The sequence below is a fragment of the Vanacampus margaritifer genome, chromosome 7, assembly GCF_051991255.1.
Source record: "Vanacampus margaritifer isolate UIUO_Vmar chromosome 7, RoL_Vmar_1.0, whole genome shotgun sequence".
NCBI classification, from domain to species: Eukaryota; Metazoa; Chordata; class Actinopteri; order Syngnathiformes; family Syngnathidae; genus Vanacampus; species Vanacampus margaritifer.
In genome coordinates this window covers 25,959,919-25,982,492 of record NC_135438.1, presented here as the reverse complement: position 1 = coordinate 25,982,492, position 22,574 = coordinate 25,959,919, and the positions used below count along the sequence as shown (strand labels likewise).

The window sequence follows — 22,574 nt, the reverse complement described above, 5'->3', positions numbered from 1 at the left end:
CTGGATAAAGCAACTTTTATTTCTTGAAATGTTGGTAGGCTACTGAGAGGTTCCTATTGTATTTGAAACCAAACTTTGAATTGGGTGTGCATCAGCGAAGCAAAAGTGTGTGTGGTCTTGACGGATTTGTTTTGGATTTAGTGAATATACTTTTACATAGTTGTCCTTTCTATGAAATGTTGCTCTACAGTCCTTGTGCTGTGAATGAGAAACAAAGTGACTTAGACAGAGCAGCTGAGCACAACCAATTGGAAACTAGGAGCTACTACCCCATTAGTCAAATCACACCATCATCATTGAGGTATGAAATAATGCCCTGCGATTGACTGGCGACCAGTTGAGCATGTACCCTGCCTCTTGCCCAAAGACAGCTGGGACAGGCTGCAGCACGCCCGCGACTCTAGTAAGGAATAAGCAGTTTCAGAAAATAGATGGGTGGAAAATATTAAATAAACAATCTTCTTGTATCACTTAATAAAGTATATATACATTAAGCTAATGATGAAGTATACACTTAGAGGCAAAACCGCCAATGTAGAAATTTGTTAAGATCAGTATAGCAATCATATTGAAATTCAACATATTTTCTATCTGGAAGCAACCAGAGTTGTGTAAAAAATCTCTGAACATTTTTGCTTGTTGGTTTGACATCTTAACAGTGTTCCTCCGGATATACTTACCCCTTAAAATATCATTGTGGACTTTGAGCGAATGAGTCCACTGGCACTATGCAAGTATTCCGAAAAGAAGAATTTCTTGTTTTTATCTTATTTTCAATTCCTTTACCCTCAATCTTAGCAACAACCCTGCCCATCGATATTATCTGGCTACTGATCCAGTGACAGGACAGCTTTATGTGTCAGACACCAACTCACGACGAATCTACCGACCCAAAAACCTCAGTGGTGCCCGGGACCTTATCAGTAAGTTCCCTCCGAGCAGAGTCCTGCTTTTAAACAGGTCTGTTGTAAAGCAATCTGCATAATTTGTCCTTAGTTCGGTAATAAGAAACACAACATAATATGAAACGCTATTTACAATCAGATGACATCACAATGTTTAATGTTTGTGTATGTTAAGGTAATGGGGAGGTTGTGGCTGGTACCGGTGAACAATGTCCGCCATTTGATGACGCACGATGTGGAGATGGAAGAAAAGCTACAGATGCTCAGTTACTGGGACCAAAAGGTACACACACAATTTTATTTTACAGATTAAAACTCAAGTTGATGAAGATTTGACCAGTTGCTACTATTTTACTATTCATTTCATTTAATTTGGAGAAATGGTATTGTCTTCATTGTTTTCTACTCACGATTTTTAACTGTCTGTTGTCTTTTATTGTATGGAGATATTAATTCAATGAGAGCTGCTTTAAAAAATAAAAAAGGCACTAGGGCAATTCATACATTTACAAGCACATATATTTCTTGAACAACATTACACAGTGATTTCAATCGTTGGGTTTTACACATCTGAAGGAAGCTTTAAATATTCATCAAGCCATCCATTGTTTTCCGCTTATTTTTGGGATAATTCACAGCAGCAGACTTCCCTCCCCCCAGTCACTTCCTCCAACTTTTTTGGGGCAGTATTGCCAAGCCAGCTGGGAGAAATAAGTCTCTTCAGCGGGTTCCTCTTGGTGGAATGTGCGCGGAACACTTTTTCATTGGTTTAGGTTTTCATGGTGGCGATGCCAAAATGTGGCTGACCCAAACGCAGGAAAGCAGGGATGCAAACCACGAGTGCATTATGTACGTACTTAAAGGATATATTTTCAAAAAGAAAAAATAAACAAGACATGCAGAATAATCAATATACTTGATTAACAAAGTTCAAAATAAAACATAGATTCAAAGTAACAAAAAAGTCAAGTCAACTTTATTTATATAGCACCTTATAATGTAAAGACACAACTCAAAGTGATTTACACATAAAAATAAAAAAAAATAAAAAACTACCCACTACCTCTACCACCCACCCAACCTCTAGACACACAATCCAATAACATCATACTCACACATAAGTATAACAAACGGACTAATTGCTGTATAACAAAGGTATAGACCGACGACAATAGGAAACATGATATTGTTGTAAGTGTTGAAGGTTCACAAATCACTCAAGAGGCTTCGTCGTGCATCTTACTTGCGTTTACTTCAGTCAACTCAACACACTCTTTCTTGTAATGAACATAACACTCTCCATTTCAAGTCTAGTGCACAGGCGCCACTTATTGGACACTTAATGCCATTACACTGAGCATCAGTACAACCCCCCCCCCCCCCTTTAGCTAACAAACTCTTTCTACACTTCTATCATTTGACTGTTCTAAACCAAGACAATTATTATTCTTCACATCAATTTTTTTTATTTTATAAACATAAAAAAAAAAAAATCCCCCTTTTTTTTTCACGAGGGCTTCGATATGGAGGACGGGAAACTATTCCCGACCTGGTCACTGTTTCACCAGTGTATTGATGTCTTCTGCCAGTCACAATCTCACTGGAGTGAGACAGTCCTGTCTCTTGAAGCACTGTGAGATGAGACCTGTTTCTTCTCAAGCTCCCTTGATCTGTTTCCACCTTGTAAGACCTTGGTGTAGAAGCAGGTCCTTGAACTGTCTCTGTGGTCTGTGGCGCTGTTCTAATCCACACCCTCTGTCCAGGTCCAAGAACTGGTAGATTCCATGCTTTGTGTCTGGCATTGAATGATTGTCGCTGTTTCTCTTTAATGTCCTCGTCTTTCTCTCTGAAAACCTTGAGAATTGGCCAAACTGGTTTCAATGCGTTTGCAGTGGTTAGAACTGTTGATCTTACCCTCCTTCCCATCAAGAGTTGTGCTGGACTCAGTCCGTGAGCCAGTGGTGTAGCTCTGTAAGCCAAGAGAGCTTTCTGAGGATCAGGACTTTAGTCGAGCAGCTGCTTCACAGTGCAAACGGCTCTTTCAGCTTCCCTGTTGCTCTTAGGGTAGCGAGGGCTGCTGGTCTTGTGGCAGAATCCATAGTCGTCTTCAAATTTGGCCAATCCTGATGATGAAAACTGGGGCCCGTTGTCAGTCACCAAAATCTGTATAAGAATGATAAGATACAACTGTCTCTTTTTTAGAGCAGTATTGTGTGACTGAGAGTGAACTTAGCTTTTTCTTTACCTTTTCAAAGGCTGTTCTTTGTTGTGCGTCCCAAGTCCATGTGCTGTCGCTTTTCATAGATCACGCAGGGGCTTTGTCAGGGCTGGTAGGCTGGGTGAAAACTTACTGACGTAGTTCACCATTTCCATGAAGCGGCGGACTTCTTCCACATTACGAGGCTCAGCCATTTTCAGTATGGCACTGATTTTGTCCGGATCTGCCTCAACCCCATTTGCACTTATGAGATGTCCGAGGAATTTCACTCTGTCCACAGCAAACTCTGATTTTTCATTGAGCGCGAGGTCAGCTTTTTCACACTTCCTGCAGCCTTTTGTCATGCTCTGCCTGATCTTTTCCGAAGACGAGGATGTAATCCGCATGACACAGAGCGCCCTCTGTCCCTGCAATGATTTGTGAGATTCTTAGCTGAAAATGTTCAGGCGCGGATGATATCCCAAAAGGAAGTCTCTGAAAACAGTATCTTCCAAACGGGGTGATGAATGTTGTTAAAAGTTGTGAGTCCTCATGCAGAGGAACCTGCCAAACCCAGATTTTGCATCCAACTTGGAGAAGACTTTCGCTCCCGCCAACTGTGCCAGTGTGTCATCAACTGCTGGTAGTATAGGCCTTTCCCTGCAGACGCTGTCATTAAGTCGCGTGAGGTCCACACATATGCAGGGCTTTTTGTTCTGTTTTGGGACGACCACCATTCCCGGACACCAATCAGTCGACTCTTCAACTCTTCTGATGACACCTAGTGTCTCCATCCGGTCCAACTCGCCTTTAACCTGGTCTCTCATTGCTAATGGGACCCTCCGTGGGGCTGCGAGTGCATGAGGAACTGCTCCCTCCTTCAACTTTATCTTGTAACTCTCCAAGCCATGAAAAAACTTTTGGGAACTTAGCTTTGTACTGGGGGTCCTTCTCTGGTTGCACCTCTTGAACTGATGCTATCTGCTTAATCAGGTCTAATTTTATTAAAGCCGGTAGTCCCATCAGTGGCATCATTAGGTTATAGATCTGCCACACCGCTTAAAGTTTTCTTCATGGGATGTTTTATTTGCTGAGTTTGGTATGCCATTTGATCACCCAAACTTGTGTGTGTGTGGGGGGCTGCCTGGGCTTCCTTTTCCCTTTTCTTGAATTTATGGCACCGACATTAGCACCCTTAATTTCCGATGTATCCATGTATCAGCTGTTGTTGTTTTCTCACTTCCTCCTGCTGCCGGACTTGCATTATTGTTTTAGCCAGCGTCAGGTTGGGGTCTAACTGAAGTCTCTCTGACAGCTTAGAGTCCCTTATGCCAACCACTATACGGTCCCTTTTCATTTTCTCCTTCAAAGGGCCAAATTTGCAGTGTTCAGCAAGTTTATGCACATCAGTAATAAAGTTCTCTGCCAGCTCTCCTTGTCGTTGCTGTCAGCTGTTGAACTTGGCACGTTCATATATAACATTATCTTTCCCCACAAAATGTTCATCAAAGGCTCTTGTTACCTCTGCATAGACAGCCTTCTGTTGATCCGGGCGAGATGAAGAATATTTGGTCCGTCATTTCCATCCTCCTCCGGCGTCTAACGCTAACCGTGCGCTTGTTAGCTTTAGCTTAATTTCGTGTCGTCCACTCAAACGGGACAACCACTCCGGATCTACTCCACTCAACACTTACTGCTTAACGCTTACTTTATATTCACAGTAGGTTTGCCGCATTCTGACTCCATGTTGTAAGTGTAGGTTCACAAATCACTCATGAGGCTTCATCGTGCATCTTACTTGCGTTTATTTCGGTCAACTCAACACACACTCTTCCTTGGCATGAACCTTACACTCTCCATTTCAAGTCTAGTGCACAGGCCCGACCTATTGGACACTTAATGCCATTACATTGAGCATCAGTACAGATATGACGGAACTACGGAAGCTGGATGTTTAGATAACCATTCGTAGACACAGACTGAAAGAAATCAAGGAACTAAGTACAAACTAATTGACGAGACCAAGGTGCTCCTGGTCAAGACACGAGTGGCTGGAAAGAGCTGATTGGTATCCACAAGGAACTTGTCTGAGGAGAACAGACCAGAAGAAAACCTAACAATTAGCCAAGACATAAACTAGGGACACAGGAAAACACGACATAACGTGAAACTAAACTAAAATGTAAACATGTAAAAAAAAACACACACACACACACAGATCATAACACTCCTTACCAGGGATGTGTTCAGGAGGCGCCCTAATCAGATGCCCAAGCCACCACCTTTGACTCGTCGTTTCGTGGAGCAGCGGCTTTACTCTAAACTGGATGACTGCGCATGACTGAGCTCAAAAGGAGACAGACAGCTTGTGGAGCAAACTCATTTTGATCACTTGTATCCGTGATCTTGTTCTTTCGGTCATGACCACATTGCTCGTGACCACAGTTGAATGTGGGAACGTAGATCGATCGATAAATGGAGAACTTTGCCTTTCGGCTTCTTCACCACGACAATAGAGAGTCAGCATCACTGCAGACGCTGCACCAATCCGCCTGTCAATCTCTTGCTCCATTCTTTCCTCACTCATGAGCAAATCTCATGAGTTAATAATATCCAATTATAAATTATTATTAACTCATTTGCTCCCCAAAACATATAACCCAGTTATATAGCATATTGCCATGGTCCCAAAACTTTATGTATAGTTTTTTTAAATGTTTTTTTTTTTTTTTGCTAGGGCATACAGAAGGCTTTGATGCAGCCTCTGACCTGAAGAGGTTGCTTAAAGCATTGATAGTTATTACCAAAAACGGCCATCAGGTGGCAGCAGATTAAACAGGGCCATGTTGCAACAACCTCTTTTCCCCCATTGTTTTCAACAGGTTTGTGAATAATGAGGAAATGTATCTATATTCTAATGCTAACTGCTGCAAAACGGAAACAGATACAAATGTACTTTTTTCATGATGAAAGAAGAGCTCTTTCTTTTGGTAGGTTCCAATTGTTTATGACAACAGACCACAATATTCTGTGGGCCTTGCAAAATCAGTCAAAATCCAGTAAAACAGCTGGGAGCGAAGGGGGTTGCTTCAGTAAAAATGGCTGGGAGTATATAAGTTAACAGTATTATGGGAATTTAAGAGAGAAGAGAAAAACTGAAAATGACACTGTAAGACAGACAAAGACTGAAACAAAGCAGGGAACAAAATAAAAACAAATTGACGTGACCAAGCGACACACCTGACACAAGACACAAGTGGCTGGATGGAGCTGATGATGATGATAATGGTTCACATATATTTCTGAAATGAAGACAACAAATGATGATGGTAGAAATGTAAATGAAATGCTGCGCTTTGGTGATGTGTTTTTTGTCTTATTCTTTATAGGGATTGCAGTTGACAAAAATGGTTTGATCTACTTTGTGGATGGGACGATGATCAGAAAAGTGGACCGCAATGGGATCATCTCCACAGTGCTGGGAAGCAATGACTTGACATCTGCACGACCTCTAACCTGTGATACCAGCATGCATATAAGACAGGTGGCATGAAATGTCAGCGTTACTACTTACGTGAAAATCTGAATGTTTGGAATTTATGGAAAGTTATGGAAATCTAGCCATATTTTATGAACTCGTATTTTTGCGGTGTAATACATGCACGATTGCCCAAGACGCATCGTTTTTTTGCCTTTTCGGATTGAAATTGTGTTTTTTAAAAAGACACATTCTCACATTATTTGGTGTCCTACTTTGAAAATATTCAAATAAAATGAAGCTTATATAGAGTTCAAGGTTCTGATTTGAAGCATGCATTGATCTTGACATTTTTACATTTGGGAGTCCAGTTAACCTCCAATCTTCATTAATGGAATACAAATGAACATGCTATTTACAAAATCTTGTAAGCATAAATATGACTTAGCATCTATGGAACATTACTATTTGAATTAGACAAATTGTTAAGACTTCAAACTTCATTCAAAATACCCTTTATTTGCTGAATAATTATTGCAGTAAGCTTTTGTTTATCACTTTTACGTTTGTAGCATTTGGGTTACCCTTATTGTTGTATACATTGTTTTAGTGATTAAAAAAAAATGGATTTGATACAATTAATCCAACCATTACCTAACTGCTTGTCCCAGTGCGGAAGTGCAGAGCTCTAGCCTGTGCACAGTGGACAGACAACTTTTTACATATGCGGTGTACAATTGGCTTACTTTGCATGGTTTTTGTGTTATTTAGTCTTTGGGAGGGATACTGAGTACCTTAGAGAGAACCCACACAGGCACACGGAGAACTTGCAAACTTCTTTCTTGCACTCAGAAACTTTAAGGTGTGAGGTGGTGACAGTTGGTAAGCACTGCTCCACTGTGCTGCCTTAACATTTACTCTATAAATATATAGAGGAAGAATGTGTCTCCAAAGCATTATAGTTTGTCTGAGACAAAACACTTCACCTTGACTCTTCTACATCCAGGTTCGTTTGGAATGGCCTACTGATCTTGCAATCAGTCCCATGGACAACTCCATCTATGTTTTGGACAACAATGTTGTACTGCAGATTACTGAAAATAGACAGGTATTGTATTTATGTAGTACATTCATAATACTTTGTGACATATTGTGTGCCACCTCTTATTTTCCTATTCTGCTAAAAAATAAAATCAACATTATTCATTAATTGAATTAAGTAATACTGTTTGTGTGTGCATTCAGGTTCGCATTGTAGCAGGCCGTCCCATGCACTGCCAAGTACCTGGTATTGAATACACATTGGGAAAGAGAGCAGTTCAGACCATGCTGGAGGGAGCAACAGCCATCACTTTGTCCTACAATGGCATTCTGTACATCACAGAGACAGACGAGAAAAGAATCCATCGCATTCGACAGGTAATCATTATGCCACATTCAGGGGTGTTGACCTGGGGGGAATGGAAGACTTTCTGGAAGAACCCAAGCATGTTCGGGGCCCTTGTGAAACTCCACCTTAGTACAAATATACAGAGACATACAGAGTACTGTATATCCCACAGAATATTAAACAGTAAATTGATATTATTTTTAGGTGTGCCATTTTCTTACTAAAGAAACTTTAATTTACTCCAACTATTTTAACTGCTTGTTCCTAGGTGTCAACTGATGGAGAAATTACTTACCTTGCCGGAGCACCATCTGATTGTGACTGCAAGGTACTTAAACCACTCCATTTCTCCTTCCATATAAAGGCTGCTGCACATGTAACCTCCAAAAAGCCTTAGTTGTAGTATTGTTAATGTTAAGTTTGTCCTTCTCATTTCCTGTCTCACTTTATCTCCCTCCTGCAGAATGATGCCAACTGTGACTGTTACCAAACTGGAGATGGTTATGCAAAAGATGCAAGACTTAATTGTCCTTCTTCTTTGGTGGTCTCCCCGGATGGGACACTGTATGTGGCCGATTTAGGAAATATCCGCATTCGAGCAATCCGGCGCAACCAACCACTTACTGGTAGGTCATTTCATGGAGTTTAAATTGTTGACTAGAAATGTATTGTGCAACTTAGCACCACAGTGGGCGCCATTAGGTAAATTTTGATTCCTCGAGTATGTGGTATACAGTCATTAATTTGATTCAAATAGGGTTGTGGATTAACAAATACCTCAAACTGAAAAAACAGTAAGAACAAATACTGACTGTTCCTGTGCGTTTTGGCCTCTTGGGGGCAGTGTGGAGGCGTACACGCTTAAAGTAAGTACAGAAGAAAGTTGCCATTGAATTCCATTAAAATAACTAGTTTTTCACACATTGGGTAGAATTTGTGCTTTTGTGTGATGTTATCTCACCTGTGGGTACCATTTTGTGTGTGGATATTGTATTTTTTTACAGATTTATATAGCACTTTTCTCGACACTCAAAGACGCTTTACAAGGGAATGGATACATTATTCATACACTCAAACATTCACAGTGTGGTGGTGGTAAGCTACTTAAGTAGTCACATCTGCCCTGGGGCAGGCTGACATAAGCATGGCTGCCTACGGCCCCTTGTACCACCACCAAACATTCGCAACTTCCATACACCAGTGTAAATAGCACTGGAGGCATGACTTGACAAGACTTGGGGAGAGCGGGGATCGAACAGTCGACCTTCTGGTTACTGAACGGCCGTCTCTACACCCTGAGCCATGGCCGCCACAATATATGGATATTCGTTATTGAAGAAAAATCACTCCCAAAGTTGATGTTAACTTCCGGTTAGCGATGTTGTAAGGTCAAGTGTTCAAAATAAACTAATTTCTATGTGTCCTCAGGCTCGTTGGCATCTGGTCCCAGCTCCTATGAAGTGGCCTCTGCAGCATCCCAGGAGCTCTATGTGTTTGACTTAAATGGAACTCACCAATTCACACTATCCCTAGTCACTGGAGACTATAAATATAATTTCAGCTATAGGTGGGTGTGGATTATGAGATTTGTAGGCTTTTACTCCCCACCCTTCACCCTGACAGTCACATAATTTACCTTTTTTTTTTTAATGCAGCAATGAGGAGGATTTAACAGCAGTGACTGACAGCAGTGGCAACACCCTTCGCATACGTCGGGATACCAACAGGATGCCTGTACGTGTGGTTGCGCCAGACAATCAAGTGAGTTGAGAAATAACACTAAGATAAACAACTCAACTCTGTTTAGAAATATCAATAGGTTAATCTATCTGGCTGTATGATACTGTACCAAGAGATTGTAAACAAAACCTGCTTCTGCTTCGTGTAGGTCATTTGGCTGACCATCGGAACAAATGGGGGTCTCAAGTCTCTCACAGCTCAGGGTCAAGAGCTGGTCTTGTTTAGTTACCATGGTAACAGTGGCTTACTAGCAACCAAAAGCATCCAAATTGGCTGGACTACTTTCTATGAGTGAGTAAAATCATTATTACTGCTTTAATATGTATCCTATTACCACAGATGGTGAACATATGAAAAAACTGCATGAATTCACATTAAATGCTACTTGTGTTATTTCATCAATTTTTGAACCACTGACTCCTGCTGGTTACACCAAAGATTGCTCTGAGCCAGATGGTTGTTGCCATGCGTATTCGTAGATTATGGAAACTCAATTGATGTACCCCCCACACGCCCCACCCCTTTTTTCTTCACTGTACTTACAGTTATGACAGCGAGGGCCGTTTGACTAATGTTACCTTCCCCACTGGCGTGGTTACCAATCTCCATGGCGACATGTCATCAGGGGCTGTTGCTGTGGATATTGAGATGTCAGGGAGGGATGAGGATGTTTCCATAACGACCAACCTGTCATCGTTAGACTCATTCTACACTCTGGTGCAGGGTAAGGAGTTTAAATTTGAGAGCTTGGTGTTGCAGCTATGGTTTAAATCTTGTGTCTATTATTTTGTTCAGTTTAAAAATGAATACTGCAGGCCTATGTCTTTAACTAAGGTAATTGTTGGATACATTAAAATAACAAAACTTGGCACGTGTTGAGATGTATTTTCATCAATGGTCCAATAGGAAGATTTGTCAGGATTGCATTCGTCTTCTGTAATGAGCACTATTCGTATTTACATTTACAGATGACAGTGACAAAGACAGAGTACTGTAATATAACATTTACAACAAGCTAGAAATTGATGGGGAAAAATTACTTGAGGAAGATCTTAAAAAAGGTTGACAACAAATTAAATGGGGTTAGTTCCACTTTGAAAATGCTCTCAAGAAAAATATATATATATATATATATATATATATATATATATATATATATATATATATAGTTAATCTGCCGTCATGTTGTTGCTTGAACAAGGAGTCAAATCATACATTTTGCATACCCTGCGGTGCAATATGAACTAATGAGCAAGTTGAACCAAGGTCATGTGTGGCCAGCAGTGATTTGTTTTAGTTCACGTTACGTGTGTCCAGAGTGTGAGACAAACACAGCAGAGCAGAGCAGTATTGATTGCAATGTAATAAGTTATTCAACACCATCGAGTAGTAAAATGTTCCTCTGCATCGATACATATACACTATTTATGATTTCATCTCACACTGGGTCAGTATGGATCTAGTCTACAAAGTCTCATAAACTGTCCGATGAGCTTTGTAAACAATAATTAGATTATTTTGTCCTTTAGGCTGTACAGTATAATTCAATTAATTGAGGACTATTATACAAAGAAGAGCTTCAGAAAATATTATCAGGTAACGATAAGATTGTAGGAATAAATAGTTTATTTGTATTTACTTTCATGTATAATCAGTTAAAATCAGAATATTCCTTGGTACAAAAATATTCCAGTGAATATATTTTTTTCAGGTTCGGCTTTATCCTCTCCAGGGATCGTCCCGTGAATCTTCCTCTTCCGTCTCTCCGTGTACAATGCATCTTCGATTGTAAATCTAGCTATCTGCAAGTCTTCCCTCACCATAGCCATAAATCTCCTCTCTGGTCTTCCTCTTACCTCCTAGCTATCGGCTCAATGAAAAGCAAAATTCTACTAATATTCCACTGTCTTTGTCGGCATAAAACCACTTAAACAACCACAAATCTCTAATTCTTGGAAAGTACATACAAATCTTTCCCAGTTCAAGCCCTCTGCCTTGCCACTCTACAAATCGGTCTCTCCTTTCTTTGAGTCCAACCTCTCATCCAAGTCATCATACTGTATGCTGTTCTTTCTGTTGGGCCTTGCGACCTCCCTCGTCACCTTTCATCTCCTCTTCTTGTACTGCATGCTTCACTTCTCTGTCTACCATATATTTTCTTCCTCTTGTCATCCTGCCTACCCAGAGAAACTACAAACGTCTTCTTACTGGTCTTCCTAATCACTGTTGCTGTATCAGACCAATCACCTGCCAGTTCGTCAAGACAGCACAGAACTTTTCTTAACTCTTTCAATTCCTCACATTTCTCCTTTGTTAAAATCCACCAATCGATCCACGGGTCTACCTTCACTCTTTTCCTTTTTCGTACCAGCATAGTCATTTTACACATATTATCCAATGCTGTGTCGCTACGGTCCCGTTTGTCTTCAACCTCTCTCAAGTTTCGTCTACATATAAACAGCATACCTGTGTGCACCTGCCACCACCATCATATGTCATCCTGTGCTCCTCTCACTTTTCATTTGCCACATCCATTTCTTTCCTCTGCAAAAATCACCAGCATTTGTCCTTTCAAATCACATCTTAATACCAAACCTGCCCATCGTATGAGTTCTGCTTCTCTCTTAATGTAGAAGGATTTAATGTTGTTTTTATCTGCCATCATTAGAAAAAAAAATGTTAAGTCGTTATAGACAAATTGTTTGTAAGTTGATTGAATATAGCCTCTTGTTCATTCATCAGTTCTACTCAGTTACACACGCAAACACACTCGTGGCCATTAATGCTGTGAGGTCAAGGGAAACCTAATTAAAAGAGACAGCGGGATGCTAATACCTGCTCTGTGCTCCATTAGCAGGTTCAAATAAGGCCGCAGAAATTAATTGAACAGTTTTTGCTCTTCGTGGTTCATCTGCTTATGATCGCCCCTTTTTTCCCACCGCCTTAATAATCCATACATTTTTTTAAAGAATTTCTTCTCTATGGTAATCACATATCCCTCTACATCCCCCCTATAGACCAGCTTCGAAACAGCTACCAAGTGGGTAATGACCGTTCCCTCCGGGTCATCTATGCCAATGGGATGGATACACATTATCAGACAGAGCCTCACATTCTGGCAGGTATGTGCACATTACACCACAAGAGAAGTCCTACTGTTATGCTTCAATTGCTCCGTTATGATTTACATTTAGTGTGTTCAAGTGCGAGGCAAAGGCAACATTAAAATAAATGTTTGTCAGATGAAATTTGCTTGGTAAACCTAATCCCAGTCAGTTTAGCGGCCAGTATTTGGAGTTTAAAGTAGGGATGCACTAATATAGATCCTTTACATATGTTCTGGTACTCTGACTTTTAAAACCTCAGATTCTTTAACACCCTATACCTATGCCATATTTGTGCTATACTATTCATTCCTCTCTTAGTGTACCCTCAATTGACTACATTATTTTATTAGAACATACCACAAATCTTCATTTGACTATATTTTAATGTGATCCCAAATGTAATTGATCAAGTGGTGATCTTCTTTATTATTCTTTCCTTTTATTTCTTTTTATTTATATTTTTATTCATAAGGAAAGCGGCTGCTCTGGAACTGATGCAGAGAAAGCTATATTTGGATGCACATAAATTTACAAGAATGTAGAAAATGAAGTGTCTCATTCCAAGCTCTCATGGTGGAGCACACCAATTTCACCTATGGTGAAATTGTAACCCTGTGGGAGTGATTTTTCTAGCAGCCCATAATACAGTGTAATCAACTTAAACGTTTATTTCTCACTTTTAGATTTCTTTGTCAGAATAAGTGAGTTTCTGATAGTGAGACTTTTTAAAGATATAAACCAAACCAGTGTACCTTACATTCTATTTGAAATGTTGATATTTCTTTTATAACCAGTGATAAGCATTCCTGGGTCTGGCTATTTTATAAATGGTCGAACTATGCACAATACTGCCCTACACATGTAATGCATGCATAAATGGATTTTAACTATTGTTTTTTACGCCCTAAATTTTGGGATCGCCAAATAATCATAACATTTTTTTTAAAGATCTATGTCAATGTTAACTTGCACATGCACGGTTGTCCTTCTCGGCTGGGCAAGTGCCGATACCGATAGTAGTCGTTTTACAATCGGGAACTAGAAATAAGAAATTTGAGGAATAGGAAATTGCCATTAATTTCGTCCAATTTTAAGGGAAAATACTATATTGGGATTCATAGGTCTTTCTTTAAACATGTTTTGGGGACGGAGGTTATGTATCAGTATCTGGTATCGGTATCGGTGACTACTCAAGAGTTGATTATCGATATCAGTCCAAAAGTATGTGATATCGAACATCCCAAGTTTAGACCATTGCAAACTGCAAACCACAACAACAAACATATGTTTAAATTGCTGCCTCTCTGACAGTGTTTCAAAACTGAGCAATATTTGTAACAGATTTTTATACAGCCCTTGTGACCAAATTTCAATACTGTAGATTCTGCATAATTCATAATCTGACACTGTTGGCATGCTGTGTCTATTTCTGTCAAAATTCAGGTGCCGCCAACCCAACTGTAGCGCGACGCAACATGACACTTCCAGGAGAGAATGGCCAAAATCTGGTGGAGTGGAGGTTTAGAAAGGAACAGAATCGAGGGAAAATCATCGTCTTTGGAAGAAAGCTCAGAGTGAGTAGCATTCAAATTAACATTAGCCACAAAAGACAAATCGTTAGGCATGGTGTGTTGTCCATGCTAATAAATCGCTAATTACACTCGCTGCCAAAAGTATTATTGCTGTAGACTGAAACCTTTGGGTTTGACATGAGATAAGAGATTTACATTTCACCTTATATTTCAGAGCAATTACTGTAAACTGGATCTAAAAAGGTCAAAAGAAGTTTTGCTTCCTGATGTGCTTCCTACAAGTTGGATTGGCTTGATGAACACTTCTTATATACCATCCAGTCAAGCTGCTAAAACAACAGCTGAAACTGTAAAATGTGTGCAATAGATTCAAACAACATGACAGTCACAATCCTGTAGAAAAAAATAATAGAGAATCCTATGTCAGTAGTGTAGGAGTAGTGTATGCACTTGTTTGTTTGTTTTGAAATAAACTGAATAGCAAACATTATCCACGACATACAAATTGTAGCCACCCTTAAAAATTTACTTAGGAAGATAAATAAGTTGTGATGCAACAGTGCTCACAAAACAATGAATCAGCCTCTATGTTTAGTTTTAGAAAAAACATTTTCAGATGCAGAACGATCATGGCATCATGACAACTCCAAGGTAGGAGGGGATGAGTCTGGAATAACGACATATTTGTCCCCTCTGTTTAAATATTTCATGAAGTCTACCAGCGCGGTTTAATAAAAAAGAAAACTGAGGCCTCGGCAGGGTTTTGATTCAAACAACAGCGCCACTCTCAGCAAGCCCTAATAAACTTTAATGAATGATCCACTACTGGTAACGAGATGAGTTGCAATGGGAACAACTTGAATGCTTTACAGACAGATGTGTTTGCCACATTAATGCATTAGTGCATTAATTGAGGAGTTAATGTCAGCTACTTATGGATAATATGTATGAAATGTCCTTTTTCTGTATATTTACATCCACTTTCACTCATTAAAGATGATGGGCTTTGATCCTCGCACTGGCTAAGGGAGCACATATTAGATGACAAATTGACTTTTAGACTGTGATTATCATAACCCTAACATACAAATATGTTGAGCTGACTGACTTTGATGCGCACTAAATGCAAAAACAGTATTCAGTCAGTCTGTGCTGTAAAAATCCTACAGGGAATGATGCGCATTAACAGGAAATTGCATTTTTCAGCAGTTTGTTGGGCAAAATAATAAAAAACATCCACTGTCATTATGAAATGCTGCTAAATTGTCTAAAGTTATAAACTGAATATGCAGGGTAGTTAAATACTGTAACTTTTGCAATTCTTCATGTTTTTGTTTAGCGGTTGCTGGAATGACTGGCAGTAAAGTCATTTTGGTTACGAGTTTGTCAACCTGAACAATGCTTAGTGGGTTCACACTAGCATTCAAAGTCTTAAATTATTCTCTCACATGCACACACGCACGGTAGCCCATCAATCTTCAAGTGAACGTCAATATAAAAATAAGACTTGATGACCTGTTGTAAAAGTACAAGAACAGAATAAGTCACAATATATTGACTTCATATTCTTTCAACTTGGGCCATTTTAAAGAAATGTTTTCGGACAAAGATAAATGATGTCCTTGCCAATCTGCAACATGATGAATGATTTCCCTGCAATACTTGGGTGGTGGGGCAATGCACATGACATTTGAATGGAATCCCTTTAGGCTTGTTTTTCATCCAACTGGCTGCTGGCCTCCTCATTGACACCCTATATCACTGTATTCAACTGGTGCTAATTTATATATGAATGAATGGCTAAAAAGAGGGTTATGAAAAGGACTCTTCTTTTCAGCAAGTCTCTCTGGTCTGGAAAACATCTAATTCAATTCCTTCCCCTTGCTTTTAAGATTCTTAATGTGAGGTTGGGACCAGGCCCAGATGTGCATTTATTTTTAGAAATGACATTGAATGAGAGAGAGAGCAAAGGGAGACGTCAGTTGTTTAAATTTTGAAGACATCAACACAGGACAGGAAAAAAAAGCAGACTCAAACTGTGTCGCTGCTTTATAGACAAAACTAGACAAAACATGCTAAGTTGTAAAAAATGGTCTTAAAGTGAGAGTTGTTTTTACAGCCACATAATACATGTTATATATAAGATAATGTATGTATAGAAATTGATGTTTAAAACTGCGGCAGATGTTGTGACGTTCACAACAATACATGATAACAAAAGGCAGCGTGTTTGTGCTTATGACGCTTCTCCATGCATTGGGTTTATTTACTGCATCAGTGTCACATTGCTCAAATGTAAGCCAGGGAAGTGTGATCAAAAGGTTTGGACCGTGCATGTGCATAGTATTTCTTTAAGTGCCATCACATGTTGTGGCTTGGCACACTAACTGTTTTTAGTCATTTTTGCAGGTCGCTTATAAAGGGGATTGATTTATAAACTTTGTAATCTATGCTTGTCACAAAGGGGGGTGGGATGGAAGATGGAGTTTTACTAGGTTCTCATGTAACTTTTAACATTAAATTATTTTTTTAATAATGCTTTTTTTTTGTCAAGATTGTTTCTGATGTACTGTATTGTTAATATTTCAAAAGAGTGAGATTTGGTCCTTTTGATTTCATCAGAATTTTCTTTTAGAATTTTGCCACCTGAAGATGAGATGTATTGGTATGCTTTTTGGTCCAAATGAATCGTATGTGTAAATGTTATTGCACTGTGAAAAAATGAAAATAAATAAGTAAGACGTTAACATCTACATTTCAACATTCCCTGATGTTTTCCAAACCTCACCACTGTTTTTCTCAAAATTATGATTATCTCACTTAATCTGTGTTATTTTAATTCTAAGGTGAATGGAAGGAACCTATTGTCTGTAGATTACGATCGCACTCTACGAACAGAAAAGATTTATGATGATCATCGGAAGTTCCTCCTGAAGATCATCTATGACACCCAAGGGCATCCGACGCTGTGGGTTCCAAGCAGCAAGCTTCTCGCTGTCAACCTGACATACTCCAGGTATGCCTATCCTGAGTAATTTATCACACTCATTTGGTTAGGATTGTTACATACGTAATTCAATTCATTCAGGGTCAAATCACTTATTATTAGCCACCCTCCATATGGCGTACATGTGCAGCCGCAGTTATTAAACTTTGAAGAGATGCAAGAGATCCCCACGGCAGTGTTTCAAGCTGCATCATTAGTATTTGAAAATATATATTTTTTCTTTTTCAGATTCCCATTATACGTTACATTGTAACACAATGTGACAATACGCTGTTAACCAATCAATTGCGATCAGTGGCAGTGCATCTACCACACAATCATGAACCTTACAGTTGAAACTCGTATCCCATTAAGAGTGCTAAACATTTACAATGGAAACAGTGAAATTTGCAAACCTTAACAAACTTAACCAAACCATACTGCTCAGTGAAAAGGAGCAGAGTTGAAAAATGGTGAAAAACAGTGTTCCTAATGTTAGCAACATTTTCTCCTTGCATGGTGGAAGATGGCCTAATAATACTGCAAATCTACATTGTCATATACTGTGCGAGTATGCGTATTGGATGTATAATGTAAGTCATCACTGTACTATTAGACATCACTGCTTATATTTTCCACTTATCCATATATTTGAGTCCTGATTAGTATCGGCTAACATGAGTTGGTGGTTGGTGAACAATATCAGTGTGCACCAATTAGATGCAATTTTAATGACCGCTTATAATTTTGCTTAAAATTTAGATTTCCTAATTATGACAGTATATATCATATGTATGCCAATTTATTAAAACAAGACAATATGCTTTTTCTGAATACATTATATAGAGAAAGTTGAGTTTAGTGTAGGCTTGGCCCTTAACATGCATTCCAATTTCCCATGTGTCCCCTTTACAAAATTACTTGCCCACCCCTGATCTATAGGTAGAATTGTCTTATTGTTGTCCCTATTACTTCTCCATTAAATGGCAGAAGGTACAATGAACCTGTGTATCCACCTGCTATAATTTTTACAACAGAATGATAGCTTTGTGTACAACTACACTGGTGGGTCGGGGGTCTGTGTCGTAAAAAAAATCTGTAATTTTCCGGCAGCTGGGGCGACAGAAAAAATTGTGAAATAACAAAAAACTACATTATCGTAAAAATACTGTTTTTTTTCCATAATTAAAGTACAGATTTTAGTTGTAAATTTTAACAAGGAAAAATAATGTGATTAATCTTTCAAAACATGGCCAATAACTGTTGAAAAACTAGAGGGTTTAAAATTGCAACAGTTTACTGTTAGGGTAATTCATTTATATAGCATGCTTCCACCTTGCAAGGCTTTCAAACCGCTTTACATTTTGACTTGTCATTCACCTTCTGATTTTGCTCAAGGAAAATTCACCTCGGGGATACCAGACGACCACTCTACCACTGATCCACACTGCCACTGTTGTTTATAATACCATCTCAAGCTTTCCTCTTTACTTATATCCAGTATTGGGAATAACGGCGTTTAAAAAAACGGCGTTAGGTAACATTTTTTTTTTCATAAACGGACTAATCTAACTAATTATTCTCCCCATATTTGAAACACTGTTGTCGTTATTGTATGAGAAATGTGTTGCGTTACAATTTATTTATTAGACTCAAGGCTCAAAGTAAGCTTACAAGACATTTTGCGGTGACTAGCTCTGAAAATGTCATTTGCGCACAGTTAGAGGCACTGTTGTTGTCGGACCTCGTCACAATAAAAGTGTCTTGACAGCTGAAATGTATAGTGACTTGATGGACGTGTTGTCCTTCTTCCTTCTGGAATTAGGCTTATCATATTTGAGCATTTTAGCAAAGAGTCCACGTCCTCACCTGGAACTGGCTTGACAACTTTGATAAGAGTAACATTAATTAAAAATAACAGTCGAGATTTGCCGAAAAACGGCCTCCATGAGGAGCGATTTGTTGACAATCATGTTCCACCAAGAGCCATATTGCGACTCCACCATAACAGCGATAAAGATACCGGTAAGTCATAGCGACACGCTCGCCTAGTGTAGTTAATAGCGCCAACAATTGTATTTCTCTTATTTCACAAGTGCTAAACGTGAAAAGTGTTGAAACAAATATGCTCACGCTCATGGAGGTGATGGAGTGACCTTTGTATGTGAATGATGCATGTTAAGCCTAGAGTTGGCCAGTTTTCTGACTTAAATCAATTATTAAACACGTCTTTATATGTGTAGAGTTATAAACTGAAGATATATCCCCATACTCTCATATTTGAAAGTGTACAAAAGTATATGTTTTTCAGAAAGATCAAGTGGAAGCTGATGATTCTGAGGAGTAAATATAGTAGTAGTTATGGCTATGATTTTGGCCATGATCGCATTAAGCACTGTATATTTTAATAGCATTGGCAATTTATTTGATCTATTATTGATTATTTTAGCCCGCAACAATCATAAAAAATGCCCGGGAAATCCTGGAGGGACTGGCTAGGACTGTCTACAAATTAACTATAGATGACATATGCCCCACAAATCACCATCTATCCAGTATTTATTTTATTTGTATTGTTATTCTGATTGCTGTAGTAACTGGCAGTGGTAGAACATACATCACCACTCCAGTTTTAATGAATTATTATCATTATTATTATTATTATTATTGTATGATGTGTCATATTATGGAGTGAGCAAGTAATGAGTAACTATAACTAATTACTTTTTTAAAGTAACGTTCCCAAAACTGCTTATATCTCATTAGATGTCCTTTCAAAATAAATGTTAATACAATGAATGCTACTATCGAGGACAGTGGTGTCCAAACTCGGTCTTTGACGGCTGGAGTCCTGCAGGTTTTGGATGTTTCTCTTGTCCAACACAGCTGAAGCTCATCAGCAAGCTCTGCATAAGCCTGATTACGATTCTGTTCATTGGAACAGGTGGGCTGGAGCAGGGAAACATCCAAAACCTGCAGCACTCCAGCCCTTGAGGACCGAATTTGGACACCACTGATCTAGGAAATTCCAGAAATTGTAGTTATTTTCACTTAAAAAAAAAAAGTGAATTCACAAAGAAATTAAGGTAAAATTGCAAATGTTTACTTTTAATTTCTCAGTAAATACAATTGTTTTATTTTCTTTCTTTCTTTTAAGGGGTTAAAGTTGAATTTGACATTTTATTCAATTAAATAACAGACAAATATTTGTGAAATTATGATACATTTGAGAACATATTTTAACAATCAAATGTGTATTTCTAAAATAGTTTTTTGTGAAAAGAACAGAAATATTGTGTGTTTTTACAGTTACAAAAATCTGAGTTTATTTTTGTTTAGCTTAGGTGTATCTAGATTTTTACAGTGTTATAGACAAGCGTAAATTTAATGATTTCATAATGGATGGAATATTTCAATATACGTTTGTGATATTATTTTTTTTCTTTGATGGTATGCAGCGAGATTGCTGTATATACAGTCAAATATGTGCCTTGGCTAAAGAAAGGTTGGGAAACACTGACTTAATATACTGAACTACTGGCTGTACATCTGAGTTGAGTCTAAGATGCAATTTTTAAACACTGATACATTCACATGCATTAACCGGAGTGGTGTTCTGTGTGTATCCAGTACCGGACAGGTAACTGGCCTACAAAGGGGTCCAACCACAGAGAAGTGGGAATATGACAGTCAAGGTAGAATCATTTCCAGAGTGTTTGCTGATGGGAAGACATGGAGCTACACTTATTTGGATAAGGTAAAGAAGCACTACAGATTGTATACAGTTACTATGGAAAGAATTGTCACACTTTTATTTTACTGATAGTTTGGACAGCATTGTATGATATTCTAATGAAGTCAGACTGCATATGCATACCCTTATCCATGCAAATAAAATTTGCCAACTCAAAGGGAGAGAAGCTCACATGCATTTTTCTCTCAGAGAAAAGCACAGACAGAAGTGTCTGTAGAGACATGATAAAAAGACAAATGGCATGCATTTACACACCAAAAAGCACACAAACGTTAAAGGGTTGTTCTCTGTTCCTTCCACACTCAAAGCAAGGTTATCACTGTAATTTGCGACCAAACAAAATAAGCAACACTAACTGAAGCCTGTCCCCTTGTGGAAAGGGTTCTGCCCCAAAGTTAGCAAGGGAAACAAGCTGTGTGAAAGTTGCTTCTCACTACTAACATACCTCTCATGTCTCACAGTTAACTTATAAGAAGCTTTTTATTGCTTTAGTTTCTACAAATAAGCGGAATACACAGCACAAGAAAAGCCACAAAAAAAAGGTTTTTTGAACCCCTGCAAAAAGCATTAGTGACATGGTTATTGTCAACACAATGTAAGATTATAAATGTCACTCCAAAAGCACAGCCATAGCATTGCCATTGCCATAACCATTGCCTTTTTTTGAAAAATCCCCGTTTTTCTCCCACTAACGTTGACGTGAAACACATCTACACCATGTGGCGCCATATGTAGGACCAATGCAAGTCTTAAATCAGCAATCCATTCCGCCAGTGACCCACCGACTTCCACCTCGCAGATCTAAATTATCTAGTAATTTAAGTATAAGTAGCCAAAGACCCAGGATCCCTTCACTGCAGTGTAGTCAGTTATATAAGGGACCTCCAGAGAGGTATCTATGGGGGTGGACCCTGGTGCCAACACATCCATATGACTTACTACCATCCAGCGTGTTGACTCCCCTTCACAGTCATTCCATAAATAGCTTTTTTTGACACCTCAGCCTGACAGAATGAAATAATGTCTGCTTCATGTTAACAACAGTATATGTTGTAGAAGTTGATGCTAGGACCAGGTGAAAGTTTGCATGATAACATTTGTAGATAACTATTTTCTGTGAAGTAAACAGTATAACAACATTCGATTGAAACATTCTAAGACCTAAACATGCACAATGCCCTCTCCACTGCTGCTGGGTAAGCAGGGGCAGCCTTGACTGTCAAATTCTGCAGTTGTGGTAATCACTCTACTGCTCAGAATAAAAGTGCACTGTCAGTAAGCCATGGATCAATGGATCAAAAGATTGCTGTTGGCGTCCTAGTACTTACATTTTTTGGTCAATTTGTTGCAATAGGACTCTAGCAAGTTCAGTTCTCGCAAAAATCCCCTTTTAAAAAATGCAACTGAAACTTCTTTTTTGGTCCCCCTATAGTATTTTTCCATTAAGGTTAGAGGACTGGTACTGGAGCCCAAACAGTGTTCTGA

The 22,574-nt window shown here is 38.8% G+C and overlaps 1 protein-coding gene across 9 annotated transcripts in view; it reads left to right on the top strand.

The window, feature by feature from the left end:
• Positions 1-22,574, top strand: part of tenm3 (teneurin transmembrane protein 3) — a 276,208-nt gene that overhangs the window by 234,901 nt on the left and 18,733 nt on the right. For all 9 annotated transcript variants that reach the window (XM_077571731.1, XM_077571730.1, XM_077571728.1 and 6 more), the window contains 15 exons: positions 799-923; positions 1,081-1,188; positions 6,492-6,646; positions 7,587-7,688; positions 7,826-7,999; positions 8,239-8,298; positions 8,434-8,596; positions 9,399-9,537; positions 9,626-9,731; positions 9,859-10,001; positions 10,256-10,434; positions 12,728-12,832; positions 14,261-14,391; positions 17,196-17,365; positions 20,966-21,092. In XM_077571731.1, coding sequence (XP_077427857.1) covers positions 799-923; positions 1,081-1,188; positions 6,492-6,646; positions 7,587-7,688; positions 7,826-7,999; positions 8,239-8,298; positions 8,434-8,596; positions 9,399-9,537; positions 9,626-9,731; positions 9,859-10,001; positions 10,256-10,434; positions 12,728-12,832; positions 14,261-14,391; positions 17,196-17,365; positions 20,966-21,092 — 1,987 coding nt within the window. The remainder of the gene's footprint in view (positions 1-798; positions 924-1,080; positions 1,189-6,491; positions 6,647-7,586; positions 7,689-7,825; positions 8,000-8,238; positions 8,299-8,433; positions 8,597-9,398; positions 9,538-9,625; positions 9,732-9,858; positions 10,002-10,255; positions 10,435-12,727; positions 12,833-14,260; positions 14,392-17,195; positions 17,366-20,965; positions 21,093-22,574) is intronic.